The sequence below is a fragment of the Drosophila mauritiana genome, chromosome 3L, assembly GCF_004382145.1.
Source record: "Drosophila mauritiana strain mau12 chromosome 3L, ASM438214v1, whole genome shotgun sequence".
Lineage (NCBI taxonomy): Eukaryota > Metazoa > Arthropoda > Insecta > Diptera > Drosophilidae > Drosophila > Drosophila mauritiana.
The window spans coordinates 11,414,597-11,432,662 of NC_046669.1; the positions used below are offsets into that span (position 1 = coordinate 11,414,597).

Here is an 18,066-nt window from a genome sequence, read left to right on the forward strand (position 1 = left end):
CAACGGCGTAGAAGAATTTCATCGTTTTTATACTTTAAAGTTCCGCAGAAAAAAACAAGAAAACAATCTCAAGTGGTATGTGTAAGTAAAATGTTAAGTACAAGTATTTTAAATAAATTAGACACTTACAAAAACAGAATGGTTCTCGGTTGCTACAGATGTTCCGTAATGGAGTCGCAAATACATACGTAGCTCTCAAAAAACCGTAAACACAATTCTTGTTTCCAAGAAAACCTACTGATTGGCCATTATTATTTTTAGTTAAATATGGATTTGATACTTATACTTAAGACAAACAGTTGCAGATACTATCTTGTTAAATTCTTTATCAAATGCCTAGCTCTATCATTTTAGAAAGCTTAGCATAGAAATTTCATAGAACAACTTTTTCAAAGATCATCATTAGCGATTATATTGTCTTCTGAATGTTCTCCTAATCTGGACGCAAAATGGGGCTGTCAGCAAGCCTTTATCTCGGCTCACCTTGCGTGGCCGCCAATGTCGACCGTTGGAGGCCTGCGGACGATAGTGTAACGGCTGCCACAACCCACATGGGGTGCCCCCTGTGTGCCCCTTTTGGGGCGAAACCCCCGGCCTGCACCTACATAGGTGGCAGCCCACACCCACCGCCACCCAACGTCCCTCGGCGGGCCAAACATTTCCGATTAGTTGTACAGATAAGAGGGCCGTCTCAGCACTTATCGTACCCGTATTCTTGCAATGATTACTCAAAACCCCGGGGCACTTGCTGTTGTTGCCATTTGGGAAGGGGCGGGACAGGTGGGCGTAGTAACTATTTTTAGAATGATAGAAAGCTCGGGGCGGCAAGCTCCGAACTCCGCACCATATAGCATATAGCAGTGTTTTGGCCCGCACTCTTATCGTAACTTGTGTGGCTTCGAATGTACCTAGTTGAGGAAAAGTCCCGTGTCGGATTTTGTTACCTCTGGTATTCGAGCCAATAAGTTCGGCCACGAATTCGCATTTTATCTTTTTTTGCATTTTTATTATTTTCGATTTTTTGGTTTTTTTTTTTTAATAATTTTTAAATCACCTGCAGCGTATCATTTTTTTTTGGCAGTGCACGGGGTCACCTGCACCCACTAAATTTGCCATAATTTTCAATGTCCCTACGTTCACTAGCAGCGATATCAGTGGATTTTCTGCTTGGTTCTTGGTGAGGTTTACCACTTGGCCCACCAACAAAATTTAATGCAGTCAGGTTAATTTTGATTTAAGTGGCCTTAAATCGGTTTGCCTATCAGGAAGTTGTGCTTGTAGTTTCAGACCTGGGATCTCATGCTTATATGATTGAGGTAATGTGTGTTTTTTTCGTATGACATAATAAAATACAATCTGTAATAATCCTTTTTTGAAAATCATATACTCAAGGGTATTTTACGAAAAGAAGAATGCGAAGAATATTGGCCTCATAAACGTGAACGTGCATTTGTTACATATAATCCTGGTCAAATCGCCAATGTCCAATCAGCAAAGTAAGAAAAAACCCAATGGAGTTGGCAAGAAAATCGAGATGAATTTGCATATTGTGGAAAATGCTGCAATGGATTAGAGTGGTCTCGAAACTACACATTTCAGTGCATGGGCAACCGGCGTATCCGGGCAAACTGCATTTGGGCCAGTGAGCCGAGCACTTGCTCATCCGTTAGCTAACGAGACCATTCCAAACACGATAACGATCAGGAAAAGAGCTCATATCAAGCTGGAAACTATCGGCTTAGATCCATGGACAGCACCCCCAACCCCCGGCAGGGTCTTCACTTGCAATTGCATTCCCTATAATCAGCCAGCTATCTCCTCAGCTGCGATAAGCGTGCAGTTAAGGGCTGGACTGTCAGTAGATTAAAAGCGACTCGGAATTGAGTTGAGATTGGATCACAAACAAAATAAATTCGATTTTAATTGCAAGATGAGTGCAACCTAGCTGCTAGTCCTAGCTGGTCATCTCCACCGATTCCATGCTCCTGTACTGTTCCCGCTGCAGACGATTGCCATAGGTGCGCGACACCAGATTCCAGGCGTCCATGAAGCGATCCATGCACTGCGAAATGCATCGCTGCTCGGTGGAGTCCAGTGATTTGCCCGGCTTCTGGATGCACTTCTTGAAGCACTTCTCCGTCATCTTCGAGAGCATCTCCTGGGCATTGGCCAATGCGATCTGTTGTTTCACCTGGTTCATCAGCTCACCCTTCTCCATGCTGGCAGCCGCCATTTCTCGGTGGCTTGCTCGTTAAACAATTTAAATTTAAAATATCCCAAAATTTGAACGAGCTAAGCCTGTTTAAGTCCAAACAGGGAAAACTCGGACAGAAGGAACACAGCTGACTGTTTGTCCAATATTACAAATGTTTCAACAAAAATAATGCTTCTGCGATTCGTTTTTGCTTGTTAATGTAAATAGGAGAATCAACAGTCTTAGGTAATTACAAACCCACTTTAAAATCAAAACTGCATTGGTTGCATAAATTTTTTATGCTCATATATTTGTGCCAAAAGTGATTACCGCCAGCTAACATTTTTACGATTCCTCAACACTTACAGAAATTTGAATTTTTCCTAGCAATTTTAATTTTATGAAAACATTAGATACCTTTTAGGTAGTTTTTAATCGGTATCAAAGTACTATTTCAAATGCTCAGGCAAATGTAGCTCTTGAATGTTTCTTTTTCTATAAAAATATAATTTGTTATTTGCTGTGTGTGTGTGCTCTTATTATATATTTTACAATATTCGTTTAATTTGTTAAGACACTTTTAGTTCTTGTTCTCTCTGATAGTAATTCCCTATAACTTTCTAAATTTGTTGTTATCAGTTAAGGATCGATTGAAGACCCAGTCAGGCGTTTGCTTTGGACGCCATCTCATTGAGACACTGAAAGCAATTCGGTGAATATTAAGTGAGAAAAAAAATACAATCAGAAAGCATCTGTATCTGTGCGTTATTCTGCTTGCAATGCCTAATTTCTTTAGGAAATTGTAGTTCTCTATTTACTTTAAGTAATTAGAAAAGTGAAAAAAAGTTAGTAATGATTATTCTTCGTGCAAGTTTTAATTTTAGATATTACAGACCAGCGAGCTGCTAGAAGGTTTTTAATAATCTCTTATAGAATTTTAGCCATAATACTGAACTTTTAACTAACTACTTCAAAAGAACAATTGCCAGGTGACGACAACAGAACGATACAAACAAATTACTAATATATTTAATTTTCTGAATTCCAAAGGTGCACAATAAAATTGATTGATTTTTAAATTTATGTGACCAAATGCATGTGCAAAGATATAATTTATAGTTATAATTACATTTAGATGTCCAAAAGAATGTTGTTTGCGGTCGTTATAAAATATTTACATCTGAGGCACACATTTTACGAAATAATACTACTACTGTTTTGTTATTTATAATATTGGTATATGGAATGTACAATCACTTTGAGTAAGTAAGTATTATTGCGATCGAAAGAAGACAGGCACAAACATATATTAGTATTGCATTATCCTAGGCCTGATTGTCGGTAGGCAGAGTGTCCCAAGAGGTTCAAAAGAGCTCGTCCCTCGGATCTGGTCAGTTCCTGGACACCGAGCCCAGGCGATGCCAGTCGACTAGCTCCTGTCGCAGGTCATGCTTCGACAGATCCAGTTCGAAGCCTCCAAGCAGCTCGTTCTCCTGCAGCGTGTCGTGCGACCAAACCGTAACCTGAAGGCGGCGCTCTTGAATAATATTCAGTGGCATTCGGTACTCCAACTAAAAAGATTTATAAATACAAATTATAAAGATAATCCAGGATAATCTGCCTCTGCTTACCGTTTCCATGAAACTGGGCACACAGGTCTTGCGCACCACTTTGGTCTTGCGTTTGGTCTCCTTTTTGGGATCCGGTTTTAGGTAGCACTTCACATATGTGTTGGGCTCCTGACCGCCCTGTAACATGGGCAGTCCTTTGGCGTGGTGTATCTGCAATACATATACGCTCGATTAATATTGATCAAATTGGGGTTTATCTACCATCACCCACCATCACAGTAAGTACGCCGCGTTGATATTGCAGCGATAGTCGTAATTGGCCAATCTCGTTGGGATTATCCCGCGACGGTTGTTGCTTCACCTCTGCAAAATCCATATATAAATATTGCAATTCAATTTGGAAATTAGTGCATTGTAATTTACCCTTTATCTTCGGCATTCCCAGCTTGGCTTCCTGCTGATCGCGCAGCAGCGGGTGAAAGAATGTATAAACGAGCTCGGAATGGGCTATTTCCTCGGACGCATCGAACAGCGATTTCAAAAATCGCTGTATAAGAGGTAGTCGTTTTTCTGCCACGGATTTGATGTTGGAACGGCCCACATGCACACCAGCCGGCAGACTTAAATGGATTGAAAAGATTTAAATTCAAATGTAAGAAAAATAATTATAAGCTGTTCCTTACATTAGAAATAATTAGAACTTGATACTCTGTAATCAAATCAAAATGGTAGTGTAAGCCCATAATTAAATGTTTACACTATCAGATTATTCCCAATTACAAGGCGACTTTTATCGCCGAAAATATGGGGCTGCAGCTGTTAATGGTCAAGTTATTATTACATTTCATGGTGTTTATATAGTCAGTGGTTTGTCAAGGTGCGTTGACAAATCATAGTACAAATTCGCGATTGCTTATCACTGCCGAAGCCCATGTCACTGAGGTAACACCGCTAATAGCTGATAAATCGACGAATGAAGCAGACTGATTTCACCAAATCGGAGAATGGTAGAATCGTACAATCGGAGAACCGGAGAACCAAAGAGCCCGAGAGCAGCAGATACCATATAGTGGGTGAATGAAGAGCGGGCCGAGTAAACGATATCGGGCCGAATCGCTCCGATAAGCGGCGACTACGCTGCCAAAAGCGGTAGCGCCAACGTCAGCGCTCAATCAGTCGACGAGCGAGCTGGTTAGCGGAGCCGAGAGCGGTCCGATTAGCGACGTGGTGAAGTTTCATTACACTTTTGGCCACAAAACAAAGGGCGACTGTGCCAACCAGCGACTTTATCCAGAATGCCGAGCCAACAGATTTGCTGGTGAGACACGCAGACATGGCCCAGCTGAAGAATGTGGGCCAAGGTAGGTGGCCAGCTCGAAAGATGCCCGCACTTTTCACCAACCCCATCATTCCCCAGCAGGTCAACAGGCCGTTGTTGTTGGTCCACTGATCGCATCGGCCATGTTGCTCATGGGGCTGATATTCGCGCTGTTGGGGATCAAGTTCTTCGGCTTCCGGCGGCGGCTGACTTTCGAGCGATCGCAGGTGCAGCGGCAACAGCAGCAGCAACAGCAGCAAGTGCCGCCACGTTACGCAGCTTTCGAATCGCAGGTGCGTATGCAAATCAAAAGAACTTAACACCCGATGCACGCAGTTAATAAAGGTTAATGTGATACCGATACCACCACAACTGAAGCTATACCCATACCAATATTCATACATATGTATATCTGTATGTTCGATTCACAGCGATCCAGCGACGAGTGGTTCTGATAAGGCAGGGCAAATACAAACACAAACATTCGCAGGTGTTGCGTTTATATGATTTTAGAGAGTGTGTAAGTTGGGGATTGAAGATAGCGATGGGGGCGTGAGGAATGCAAATCGCAAGCTTTCACTTATTTGGATCTCAGGTAGAATGGGTGTTCTACATTCAAATTCTTAAGTGTTTATAGTGAGGTGGAAATCGATTGAATAAAACCAATAAATTATGTGCAAAGAGTAAAATTGTTAAATGTATCTTAAGGGAACAGGGTTAGGACGACAGTAGAATCTAAGTTCAATAATTAATGATTCATCTATGAGAATATATACTTAAAGAGAAACCAAAGGCTCCAAAATCTCCTCTTATCATATGAACGTGTTTTAATAAACGTCTGAGCTGGCGTGTCTGTGGTCATGTGTAAACCACTTAGAACGTCCACCGGTGACGCATGCAAGTGAACAGCCCAAACAGCTGTATCCACAGCTGATGTGCTCGATGTTAATATAATTCCGAGTATCGTAATAGCCTAAAGTACAATTTGTGCAACTCCCCAGGTTAACGGCACCGATACCGCTGTCCATGGAGTGTTCCGACGTCGCAATCTCGAGGAATTCGAAAGCCCATGGCCATCGGCATCAGCAACGACAGGTGAAGATAGCAAATGGAAACCATTCAATTGAAACTACAGTCGAAATACTCTGACTAGAGATATTGAATGGTTCGACGACCTTTCACTTTGGAAACTATTTTTTAAACAAAATCCTACCCTGCAGGAAACAACTTCATCAGTGGCAGTGTTCCAAATCTGCAGCTATATGGTGCCAGCCCAAGACAGCCCAAATCAACGGAAGAATCACCAGTTTCCTATCGAGAGAAGTCGGCGGTACAACGACACCAACGACTGGAGGTGCACAGTGAGCACTATGAATTCTATACCGCTCCACCTACCCGCAAGCCACCTTCTCCGCCAGCACAATCAGAAGTACTAGCTGAAACTGCCTCGGTAGTTTCCCTACCTAAGATACCAGAATCCTTGCCTGCTCCACCTCCTAGGACCATGAGAGGAGCTGCTGCATCCAAGCCTTCGGGAGCTGCAGCTTCTGTCGACACAGCTCCCGAGCCTCCTAGCGAACTGGGAATGCCCAACTTCGATCACTTTGCTGAAAAGTACGAGTTGTTTAGTGTAAAACCAACGACTGCGGCCACTAGACCAACACAGTTGCGAAGCAAAAACAGCGGCCGCTACGTGAAGTTCGAGCCAGTGGATGATGTGCCGGAAATTCTCACTCCCGAGGATCCCGTTCCCGAGTTACTGACTCCAGATGACGGTTTGGGAGGAGCGATGTCAGTTACCGCTGTGGTACATAGGGGAGCCATACCCAAGGAAGAAACGGAATCGAAAGATGAACCGCATACACCAAATGATCCCGATCCCTTCCGGCGACCCAGCAATACAGACTCAGCTTTTGTCGTGGAAATCATAGCAGGAAGTCCCGAAGCGGAAGCGACTCCTAGTATACAGTCCACCTTTCAAAATGGCCTATTTGAAAACCTTGAATTACCACAAGGTGAACAGGACAGTGATTTCGTGCGAATACGTTCGTCATTTGTGATGAACGAAGCCGACATCCTGGATTTGGATCAGCTGCAGCTGCCGGCGGCCAGTAGTCCACCAGGATTTGGTAAAAGCATCGACGAGGACTGGGAGAACTTTGCCAACCTAGACGGCATGGTGGAAGTGCCAGAGCCCAATTGGTCCCTGCATCCGAATAGCTTAGAGCAAGTGCCCACTGTGGAGGCGACGCTAAATGAGGCTGCCGTCAGACTGGACAATGTGGAACAGGTTGAGGGTCTGTTCCATCAACTTGAGCTTATAGAGCCGAGAATGGATATCTTCGAGCCTGAACCGCCAGCTCCCATTATAGATCCACCGCCGTACGATCCTGGTCTGCCCTACCTACCAGATTACGAATCCCTAATGCGACTGGATATTGCCAAGAGCGGTCAGAAATTGCCCGACTACACCGAGGTAATGGAACAAAGGTCCAAGACATCCAAATTTGTAAACAGCATTGAGGATCTATACGCGGATCTGGATGTTAATGAGGTGGAGATAAACGGTTCTCAAGTCAATCAGACCAATGAAATCCACAATTTTGAAGCCTTGTGCCAGGAAATGGCTGTGGTGGTGCCATCAGAGCGTCAAGCTCCTCAGCCCGCGCCCAGGTCCACCAAATCAGCCAGATCCCTCAATGTTCGTGGTAGTACTTCTCCCCTTGCGTGCTATCAACCTGAAGAGCTACCCAGCTCCAGTTCCAGTGATACCGATGGGGAGGAGGGAGCACGATCAGCTCCAGAACCTGCCAAACGAGATCCGAAATCGCTCAAAGTCCGCTTTGATGTGGATAATCTGCAGTACTACCAGTCCGCCGAGGTGGTAACATCAGGTGATGAGTCTGAAGAGGATGAGCCAATGCAACAGCCAACTCCCATGCAGCGTTCGATCATTTTTGAACCGAGGAATACTGGAGTGCCCACCCTATTCGGATCCCAGGTATCCCAGGAAGACAGTGATGACGACGATGGCTTTGGACGAGCTATCAGCCAACATCGCTCCATGACTGCGACACTTAGGACAAACGCTGTTAGAAACCATACCGATGCCTAGTCCGAAAACAGGAAACTGCCGCAAGTCTTGACTTCCTTAGTAAATACAGTATTCTATGTGTTAAATTTAGCCAAATGGCTATGACCTATTTATGTACATACATATCACTAAAAAATTGCCATATCATGTTGACTACATAAAATAATAAAGTAATAGCAGGAAATCCATTAAAGATAAAAATGGGTTCAAACTCTCCAATGGGAAGTGAATCAATAGCGAATCACATTTTTGCCATTATTAAATGTCTAGATAATGCGCCTGATAGACACAAGACGTCAGCACGTTGTCATTGTCTTTTGTCTTCTTTCGAAAGCGAATCAAACGAATAACTCTACTTGTAGTCTAAAAAATAAACAAACTAACACTTACCTGTGCAGTTTAACCAGCGGGAAGTGCATGCATAGCTTCTGATGGAATTCGGTGAATTCCCGATATGACCGGAACAAATGTGTCGGATCGGGCTGTCCATGTCGCGTCACTTCCAGAATATACATATAGAACTTTTCCATGCTGTAGTGCTTCTGGAAACACACCACCTTTACAATCTTCAAGCGACCATCCTGCTGCATTCTGCAATCGGAGATATTTGTAGATAAAAGTGATCAACTTAAGGATATAAAAACTTACGTATATTTTCGAGGCACGAATGAAAGCAGCTCTCCTGATCCCTCGTCTGGGGTGAAACGCATCTGGGCCAGATTGTGTAGAAAGAAATTGAATTGCGTGAACCAGCTTTTCAGCGAGGATTGAATCATCTTGGCAAACGTGGCCGCCGCCTCGGGATTCGATTGAGATGGCAATAGCGCGCGACGTACATATTGCACAGCATTGGAGTTAACTCCCGGCATGCCTGCTGTAGCCATGTGGGCCAGGGTGTGCAATAGCAGATCAGCATTTTTCCGCACGATATTGAAGGCTCGACAACATAGGTCCACGAAATAGTGAAAGTGTGTCGAGGGCTTATCGCCGCCATTTATGACATAAGCCATGTCGGAAGTCAGGACAAATGGGGTGCGATCTCTGTGAGAAGAAATAATATGTATAAGGCTTTAAGAATTAAAAATACCATCAATTTCAATACCTCTTGAAGTTTCCAAACATCTGGGCATCGCCAAGAAACTTGCCAAAGTCAATGTGAAACAAGTGACCCGAAGTCTTTAACATGATGTTGTCATTGTGACGATCACAGATGCCTAGCACATACGTGGCCACACTGTATCCAGCACAGGATAGCGTAAAATTTCGCACCGCACTTTGGTACTCGAGCGGACTGGGATTTTGCTTGCCTAGCCACTCGGCAATGGGGCGATCCTTGAAGGACCCCGTCAGACCGCACTCTACTTGAATTTTTCTCAACGTTTCCGCCTCGCTAACCAGCTCAATCATACCGCTCTTGTATCCCGTTGGCACACAATTAAAGGTGACCATCTTCAGGTCCAATCGTTCGGCCAACCACATTTTGTTCATAATCCTAATTAGCTGTATAGTTAACTGATCCTGCTGCAGGTCATCTCCGCACTATGAAAGGTTATAGTTATATATACCAGTTTATACATATAATTTGTAGATGAATATTTACTTTAAAGATAGCCGGTAAGGACTCGGCATCTGGTCCCACAAAGTTGATCTTCAGCGGCAGCGTGTTGGAGTTAAAGTAGCTACAGTTACGCACACTCACTCCAGATACCTCAAGTTCTGGTCCCAGCGGTAGACAAGTGGGCTGCTCCAGTAAGTCTTGGTGAACCTCGTCCATGCCTGCGGCTAGGCTTTTTTGACGCATCGACTCCTTAGCCTCTTTAACCGACTCCGCAATAGTAGTAAGTTTCTGCGAAAGCAAAACATATAATTAATAATCACGAATTAAACAAAGAGCGCAGACTGGTCTCCGTTTTTTCTTTGATATTCTTTGAAATTAAGTTACCTGACACATTCGGTGCTGGTACATAAATCGCTGGAGCATCTTCTCGCCACAAATTGCCATTAAAGCACGCAGCATCATTTTGTTCCGGCGGTAGTAACGGACCTGGGTAACCTGAGACTCGTCATACTCCTGATCCACCATTGCTGCTCCAATAGAGTTGTGAGGATCGTCAGGCAGACTGTGCACAAGCAGCCAATACATATGATGGGCAAAGCGCGGTGACTCCAGGCACTTGGACAGCAAGAATCGAGCCATTGCCGAGCCTTCGTATGTGTCATGTTTCAAACTTTGCACTAACTGAGGCAGAAAGTCGACGAGCTGGTCGTTGGGCATCTTGGAGATCCACTCCACGGCTTTCTCGCGAACCTTAGCATCCGGATATCGTGGCAGAAGTAGCTCCAAGGACTGCAACGGCGAGAGTGGTGCCCAGGAGTGTAGCAGGGCATGCAAATCAATCAAATTGGCATAATCCCAACTGTGGGCGGCATGAAGAACCTTTGGCAGGGCATTGGGATAGTTCTGCAGGTATAGCCGTTTTTCCCAGAACACTTCACGTCGTTCTGTGGCTCCTGTGTAGCCCAGCTCTGCGGTGTCCAGCAGCTCCTCTTGAAGATTGGCATCCAGAGAGGCAAAATCGTAGCTGGCGAGGATTAAAAGATTTCGTCAGAACTATATTTAACCATTTATGTATATTCTGTACTAACTGTGGAGCAGGTTTTGGCACCTCCTGGTGCTCGGGAAACTCAATGCGTCCTCCATACGGAGGTACCTCAATGCTCAAAACAGGGCAAAAGTCGGGTTGCGGATGACAGCCTCGCGCTGGAGCTGGTCCAAGCATTTTATCCGTCATTGGTGGCCATAAAGACAGTAAGTAGGGGCCGCAGATCATCACTCGCTTAAAGTCAAACAGTTGGATCGAACACCAACCCAGTTCAGTGGTCACCTGACGCCTCTCTCCATTCTGTTCAGCGTTGGGTTCGCCTTCACTGGCCGCCTGTTTTCCATACAAGACGAACGTAAGGCGGGCCTCCCTGGGCAGAGTGCAGATAGGATGCTGATCGAAAGTCAGCCAGGCACTGAAGTTAAGACGTGGAAACAGGCCTCCACTTGTATCGTTGGAGCAGGTCAGCACATTCGGCTTCGACAGCAGGCGCGTTCCATAAACGATTTGTACGCACAGGGAGTAATCGTCGAACTTCCAATTCGGCAGCGGCCTGTGTAGGCAGCTAATGCATACCACAATTGGCTTGGACACACAGGAAATGGGTATGGGTGCTGCAAGAGTACGTATAAGTTAAGTAAACAAAGTAAATTAGTTTCCCATCGGCACTCTTACTTGTTGAGTAATCGGGCGTCTTCACAGAGAATGCCACCCGGAAAACATTCGCGTACAACTCAACCAGCTCTTGCACTGCGTCTCGCAGCTCGTTGCACTTGACCTTGATCTGCTCCAGCATGGAGCGCGGACGGAGTACAACTTGAGCGTAATCACCGTAGTCACTCACAATCTCTGGGTTGCTAGCGCCCGTCGAGTACTTCTTTTGCTCCACCTCGCAAATGCGCTTCAGATCGGCAACGCATCGTGCAATTTCCATTGTGTCGATTGAACCGAGCAGTGCGCATATGGCCTTCACTGCTTGAACAACTCCGGAGCAGCTCACGACACTCCGTCCGGGTACTCCGTCGGCCGCCGATTCCAGCTTGTCAATCTCCATTTCGAGCGTTTCGATGAGTATCATCATGTTGTCGTAGGTCACAATCGGCACCACCTCGTTGGGAAGAAGATGCTCCGGCAGCAAATCCGCATCGTGCTCATCATCCCGCTCTGTCCGTGCAATAGCCTGCATGTTTGCCGCCGTACTAAGGCACAGGCCCAAATGTACATCCTTCTCCAATTGGAAGCTATTGTGGACGCACTCTAGCTGACTCAGTCTCGAGGTGGGTGCCAGCCACTCCAGAAGACCAATGGGCTGTGGATAAAGAATTATTTCAATTTTAAGTTTGCAAAAACCTTCGATCTAATGTACCCACCTTGACGGCATAATCTGTGACGGTACCCTTGACTTGTCCCTCCAGCGAGGCCAAAGCTTGTGCCACCACCTGTGCCACAACCGAGTCAACTTTTGGATAAAATTCAAACATTAAAGGGGCATCCAAACATTTTAGTATCATACTTACTATCGCAAGTGAATGTCACTGGCATTCCATACCCCTTCACCTGCTCCTTGCCCATGGACGCAGCCAGGACGTTTGATTGCAGTGTGTTTAGAGCCGGATGCACAATCACTTTGATGCTGGTGTCCATCATGTAATGGTAATTAAACTCGGCGGCCACAACATGTCCCACATTGGTGGGCGCATCGTCGTGCGGATAGCGCGCCCTCACCTCCTTTACCATGTGGTAAAATTCCAAAAGTTCGGGATCATCAGTGCGCTGGTCGCTGATCAATTCGTACAGGCGTGTACAAGTTTTCCGCCGGTCCAGCACCACGTTGGCCGGAATGCTGGAGGTGTAGCTGTCCGTCAAAACAGAAGACTGAGGAGGCTTGGAGACCGGCATGGGTGCCTGGTTTGATTCATAGCACTGCTGGTTCCTGGGCGGCAAGGGCGGAGGAGGCGAGATACTTCCAGATCCGTTCTCCGCAAGCTTCAGACTCTCCTCTGGCGGCGCAACACCATATTGCGATAAAGATGTAGATGGCTTGCTCAGAAAATCTTGGCGCCAACCGATCAGACCGACATTCGGACTCACGGTGGCCACAGTTTTGTCCCACCTGTTGACTGCTTCATACATTGGATCGGAATATTGAGTTCCTGCATCTCCGCTGTACAGAAAGTCAAAGGGATCGTATTCCGCATAGTAGGAAGTGCTGTCGGAGGCGGTGTCGTTGCCTGCAAGTAGTGAGTGCATGATCAGTTCCGGGTTAAATCCAGTTCCCACCGAGAATATCGCCAGTAGTTATGCAAATATGCTCGAGAGCCGAGGCCTACTACTGCGAGAATCCGGGCACATCACATCGTGTGGCCAAAAATAAATGAGACGGCCCCTAAAGTCGCAGCAGTGCGATGTGGATCGGTTGGACTAGCACCACTGGCAATGCGAGAACGCTTCGCAAATCTACGCTAACAAATCCGAGGCGAGTGCCATCGCTAAAAGCTAATTGTGATTGCTGTCATTCGTCGCCCACGCTGACCCAGTACAGTGGAACCAATATCATTCGATATTTGTTTTAAAAATAAGGTCGTATATCGAAAGCACAAAAAGAGTAAATCTAAAAAATGTTAATGGCTTGCTAATTTAAATTAATATCAAATCTTTAAAGAGAAGAACGTATGTGCTAACAATGTATAATCACTGTACCTAAGTGTGTATTTTTAAATCGCTTTGTTTATATTCATTCTAAATCTGTCCCCTCTGGTGCCCATACATCTGTTTCATTTGCCACAAAAGGGAAAGCTATTTGCTAAACACGTCGTAATTTTAAAAGCGTTTGGTTAATACATCTGTTTGAAATGCATTGCTACTTTTGGGGGAACTTTGAAAGCCAGCAAAAATAAGGGTAAGCGTACAAGTAATTTGACAAAAGTGCAACGACTTGAATGCAAATCATAGTAAAGAGTTAGTTGATTTTCCAATCTCCCCAGAATGTAATAAATAAATACATACATATGCTCGAAAAGCTCAAAATCTAATGTCAATTATTAGTTAGAGAAGCGTGAATGTGCGTTATTTAATCTTGTAATGGGAAATAGAAGCAAGCGAATAATAAAACAACAACAGACTGCAATTTGTTTAAGAAATTATTTATTTGTTCTCTCACAATGGTACACGATAGAATTAAACATATGTATGTATTTATTTTTTGTATATAAGTGTATTAATGGATATATGTAGCAGCAAATCACAATGTGTTCATTTCGTAATACATGGTTATAAAAAAGAAGTGATTAAATCTTCTCATTTGATCACTTTTCACTTAAATGACAGTCGATAAATTCTTTTAAATTTTGAAGTTTTTAGTCGCGGGAATATACATAAAAACCAATTCCAAGCATTGCGAACTAGTTTTGAACGACATTTTGGACATCGATATATATGCTGACTTCAAAATTGTTCCGGCAATAGCGGAAGGCACGAATTTCGATATGAGGGCACATATATGTATATATATTTCTTTAGTATTTTCGTGTAATTAGGTGGTTCTAAGTAAGTGCTGTTATAGACACTAATCTGTCTTTGCCTCCGAAACGAACCAATCTGACCCGAAACCCTTTAGATGGTGTAGTTGTTGTGGGTGTAAAGTAGTTGCTTTTTTGAATTTTTGGTAGTAGTAGTACTGATAGTAGTAGAGGACAATTAAAATGGATTACTTTTTCGACACTGCAATATAGAGAAACGGAAACATTCAGTTTAATTCTTAACTAAAAGCGAGCGACAACTTGCTACGGGCAATTCTAAAAATTATCTCCTACATCTAGCAAAACTAATTGTTGCAAAACAAATAATGGGATAAATATAAAATTAATAAAACCTATTAGTAAATACCATACAAATACAAAATCGTGTGTTTGGTCCTATTCAAGTCTTTGGTAGAATGTTTTGTTTCAGTTCTTTTCAATTTATTATTCCTCTATCCTAGAGATTCAGTTGAAAACCAACTAATTTTATTATGCCAATCATTTTTATTTGCAGCTCAAATGAATGCTCTGGCCAAGAATCGCAACACACGAGTTTTCGACTGTATTTCAAGTTTAGTTTACGGTGCGAAAAATTTGGGGGGATTTCAACGAGGACCGGGAGCTACACGTTATTTACAACATTGAGGCTGCTTACCAGTATTGTCGTTTAGCAGGGGATCGAATGCCTCCAGCACACTCACACGGGAGCTGCAAAGCAGGATGTACGAATGTTAAAAACACAAACCAATAAGTTGCTAACGCTAGTGGATACATACTAGTCCTCGTGGTTGAGGTCGATCAAATCGTTGCCCCTGCGTGGGCCAGAGGAATGACCATTGTTTCCGGTGTGGCTACTGGAGCTAACACTACCAGTCGAGAGCACTTGGCGACGCGCCTGGAATGCTACTCCATTGGCCTCAAAGGAGGAGGAAGTGGAATGGTTGGACGGTTGGCTGTGATGATGACTTGTTGTCGGTGCTGTTTGTTGAGGAGCTGGTTGCGATTGGGGTCGTCTTAAATCCATGTGCGTGTAAGCACCTCCAAAGCCATATCCCTGTGCGGGATACTGCGGCGGCATAAAAGCAGCCGATCCGGGAACTATGGGAGCCGTATATGGTGTAACCACAGCTCCGGGATAGTACATATAGGCGTTTGGCTGCGGCACTGGAACCACGGCCATTTGAGCGGGCATGCTGTACAGCCGCTGGAGCTCCTCGTTGTTTAGTGGCCTCTGTTGCTGGACAGCTGGTTGGTAAGGCACCAACTGCAGGTCACCGTAAGCAGGTCCACCCACAACTCCACCTGCCACCATACCGTACGGTGTCGGCTGAGCAGTTGTTGGACGTTGCTGGTGAGGTGGAAACCCGTATTGAGAAGGAATTGAAGCCGACGCAACTGGACCCATTGGCACCAGGGCTGACTGCGGATTGGTCGGCTGCATCCGCTGCAGATCCTCGATAAGTTTGCCAAAGGGACTGCTACTCTCTGGCTGCTTGCTGGTGGGACTTGCGAAGCAGATCAGATCGTTATCCGTCCCCTGGGCCGGCGGTGTGCGCGATCGTTCCACATTTTCCGGACTGATGGCCACCTGATGCACCTCCGAGTGCCGTCGTGGTTGATGTAGGCTCTGACTACGATGCGCCGGCTGGTAATCTCGGCTAGCAAGGGTGGAGCTCTGCTGATACCCGGAGCCGTACTTCTTGTTTCGCCTGTAGTCATCGAGGGCATGCTGCTCCAGACTCAGGGCGGTCGCCTTGGCCAGGTCATCCTGGAATTGTTTGTCGTAGTCGATATGCGCTTGATTTGACATTATCCCCTCGTCTGAAGCGTCCGGTCCGTTGAGCTGCGAAAGAGAACCAGAACAAAATGTGAGCGCTTTCCAAATTTTGTTAAAATTATTTTCGTATTTTCTTTTCCAATGCCTATTTGTTGTTCCCGTGGTGAACAAAGGTGTTTGCTTTTCGGATTGCTTATCTCTGCGATAACGAACAGGCGGTGATAAAAGTGATTATGCAGTGTAAATGGCAATGGTACTATATGAGTACCTGGACGAAGAACAGGTGAGATACCATTCGATGGGGGGAAGACCATTTGCGACAGAGTGGGGGTGGCTATCACTAGGTTTTTTTTAATAAGTTGCAAAGGAATATTCGCGATCGATAATGAGCCGGCGGGCAGTGATGATTCAGAAAATAGGGAAAAACAGATTGATCGCTTTAATAGTTTTGCGAGCTTCTTAGTGGTTGAAAGGATATGATGACTACATTTAAAACGCAATTACTAGGATTTTGGATAGCCAAGGCAGGAATGAGAATTAACTTCCTATTTAAGAAGATAGTAACTTCTACTAGAAAAGTTCGAACATCATTATGTAAGCATGATATTAAGTATGATAAGCAGAGTTTCGACATTCAGTACAAAAATCGGCAAAACTATGTATCTCATTGTTTGTACATACAAATGTGTTAAATACTTGTGTACTTTGCACATAGAAACCATATCCAAGCGCTCCAAATTTGCGATTGCGATACAGCAGAGTGGCGCAAAAAGGCGCAATTGAGTGCGCGATTGTAAATAAATAAATAAAAACAAACAATAGCGGCGGCATCAATTTGCGTGAATGAATGCTGCGAGTACTGATTTCCCAGATTTTACACATATTTACATATATATGCGATATAAACGTACATATATATGTCAGCAAGAAAGCGTTTTGATTTTTTTCCCATTGAAGCCATTCTCGTATGCAGATAGGAAACAGCTGTTTAATATAAACACACCCACAAAAGCACTAGTGTGTGTGTGAGTCCGTGTCGCGAACGGGGACGGAATGGCAGATAAGAAAATGCGAACCGGCTAGGAATGGGAAGCGAGGAAGAGAGAGCACGAGAGAGAGTTCCTTGCGGCAAAGGTTAAGGTAAATCAATAGATTGCAAAAAAATATATAATAATATTAGTGTTATTCATAAACAATAAATGAACCCAATTGAATGCCAATTTATTCCGGAGAACGTAAGAATGAAATTTAAAAACAACGAATATCGGGGGAAGGGCGAAAGCAAATGATAATGGAGATAGTCATTAATATGCAGACTTGACTTCTGCTTTGTGATTCTCATTCGCATATTGCCAACTTACTTGCTTTTTGAGGTGTCACCTCCGCTGCTTTTTATACCCGTTTCTAGTTTCTTTTTGGTTCAGGTATTCCCTTGATTGGGCTACGAACATAGACCATCCGGTAATTAGTTTTTCACTTTTGTCCCCTTGGTTGTTGTTATATTTGACGAATAACAATTGTTTAAACTTAACCAAAGGTTTTTTTTGTTTTTAGGAGAGTTGTCTTATCCTCCTACACACCTATACACCTACACACATACATGCGAAACGAACATACACGAACACATAAATACGAACAGAAAACAGTGACAAAAAACGGAATAGACGCAACACCAAAATACTGAACAAAACGTTATTTTCTTAGATGTTCTTGCACCATCACATATTATGTACAAATCCGTTAATTTACAATAAAAAACAATTCTCTTGTGCGCAAGAACTTCATACACGAACGGCACGAAATAACACAAAACGGAATGCAACAAGCAGTAGCGATGGTACACGAATCGATATTTTTTGGCAACTATCGATACATCGAACAGATGTTTGAGTATTGGCTAATCATTTAGCCGGTTTTCACTTTTCTATGAATTCAAATTTTTTAAATTTGTAACGAATAAAAAATCTACTTAAATTTCGAGCGAAATGCAA

The 18,066-nt window shown here is 44.1% G+C and overlaps 3 protein-coding genes across 6 annotated transcripts; 1 reads left to right on the forward strand and 2 right to left on the reverse strand.

Moving 5' to 3' along the window:
• Positions 1 to 1,880: 1,880 nt before the first annotated feature.
• Positions 1,881 to 2,336, reverse strand: LOC117139138 (mitochondrial import inner membrane translocase subunit Tim13). The gene has a single exon (XM_033301289.1). The coding sequence runs from the start codon at positions 2,231 to 2,233 to the stop codon at positions 1,955 to 1,957; it is 279 nt and encodes a 92-aa protein (XP_033157180.1). The 5' UTR covers positions 2,234 to 2,336; the 3' UTR covers positions 1,881 to 1,954.
• Positions 2,337 to 2,483: 147 nt separating this feature from the next.
• On the reverse strand, positions 2,484 to 17,890 carry LOC117139102 (phosphatidylinositol 4-phosphate 3-kinase C2 domain-containing subunit beta). Of its 3 annotated transcripts, none has more exons than XM_033301235.1 (16): positions 17,437 to 17,890; positions 15,075 to 16,141; positions 14,954 to 15,006; positions 12,298 to 13,011; positions 12,151 to 12,239; positions 11,456 to 12,089; positions 10,824 to 11,394; positions 10,120 to 10,759; positions 9,778 to 10,023; positions 9,280 to 9,716; positions 8,826 to 9,218; positions 8,568 to 8,768; positions 4,189 to 4,385; positions 4,037 to 4,128; positions 3,826 to 3,975; positions 2,484 to 3,765 (listed from the first exon to the last, which is right to left on the reverse strand). In XM_033301235.1, exons 2-16 carry the CDS (start codon positions 16,106 to 16,108, stop codon positions 3,586 to 3,588), a joined length of 5,631 nt encoding a protein of 1,876 aa, XP_033157126.1. In that variant the 5' UTR covers positions 16,109 to 16,141; positions 17,437 to 17,890; the 3' UTR covers positions 2,484 to 3,585. The 3 variants fall into 3 exon arrangements, with proteins under 3 accessions (XP_033157126.1, XP_033157125.1, XP_033157127.1); XM_033301234.1 differs by having other exon boundaries at positions 4,037 to 4,385; positions 17,437 to 17,561; positions 17,825 to 17,875; XM_033301236.1 differs by lacking the exons at positions 2,484 to 3,765; positions 3,826 to 3,975; positions 4,037 to 4,128; ... (8 more) ...; positions 12,151 to 12,239; positions 12,298 to 13,011 and adding an exon at positions 13,944 to 14,500.
• Positions 4,796 to 8,263, forward strand: LOC117139111. Of its 2 annotated transcripts, none has more exons than XM_033301248.1 (4): positions 4,796 to 5,126; positions 5,183 to 5,376; positions 6,085 to 6,178; positions 6,304 to 8,263. In XM_033301248.1, the coding sequence occupies exons 1-4, from the start codon at positions 5,099 to 5,101 to the stop codon at positions 8,196 to 8,198; spliced, it is 2,211 nt and encodes a 736-aa protein (XP_033157139.1). In that variant the 5' UTR covers positions 4,796 to 5,098; the 3' UTR covers positions 8,199 to 8,263. The 2 variants fall into 2 exon arrangements, with proteins under 2 accessions (XP_033157139.1, XP_033157140.1); XM_033301249.1 differs by having other exon boundaries at positions 5,186 to 5,376.
• Positions 17,891 to 18,066: the final 176 nt, after the last annotated feature.

Excerpts from the sequence above, each read along its gene's own strand:
- LOC117139138 (XM_033301289.1), bottom strand. The coding sequence starts at position 2,233 with ATGGCGGCTGCCAGCATGGAGAAGGGTGAGCTGATGAACCAGGTGAAA.
- LOC117139111 (XM_033301248.1), top strand. The coding sequence starts at position 5,099 with ATGGCCCAGCTGAAGAATGTGGGCCAAG. Across the intron at positions 5,127-5,182 it reads GCTGAAGAATGTGGGCCAAG|CAGGTCAACAGGCCGTTGTT; the intron begins GTAGGTGGCCAG and ends ATCATTCCCCAG. Across the intron at positions 6,179-6,303 it reads ATCGGCATCAGCAACGACAG|GAAACAACTTCATCAGTGGC; the intron begins GTGAAGATAGCA and ends CCTACCCTGCAG.
- LOC117139102 (XM_033301234.1), bottom strand. The coding sequence starts at position 16,108 with ATGTCAAATCAAGCGCATATCGACTACGACAAACAATTCCAGGATGAC. Across the intron at positions 12,240-12,297 it reads AGTGACATTCACTTGCGATA|TTGACTCGGTTGTGGCACAG; the intron begins GTAAGTATGATA and ends TTTATCCAAAAG. Across the intron at positions 8,769-8,825 it reads TTCGTGCCTCGAAAATATAC|AATGCAGCAGGATGGTCGCT; the intron begins GTAAGTTTTTAT and ends CTCCGATTGCAG.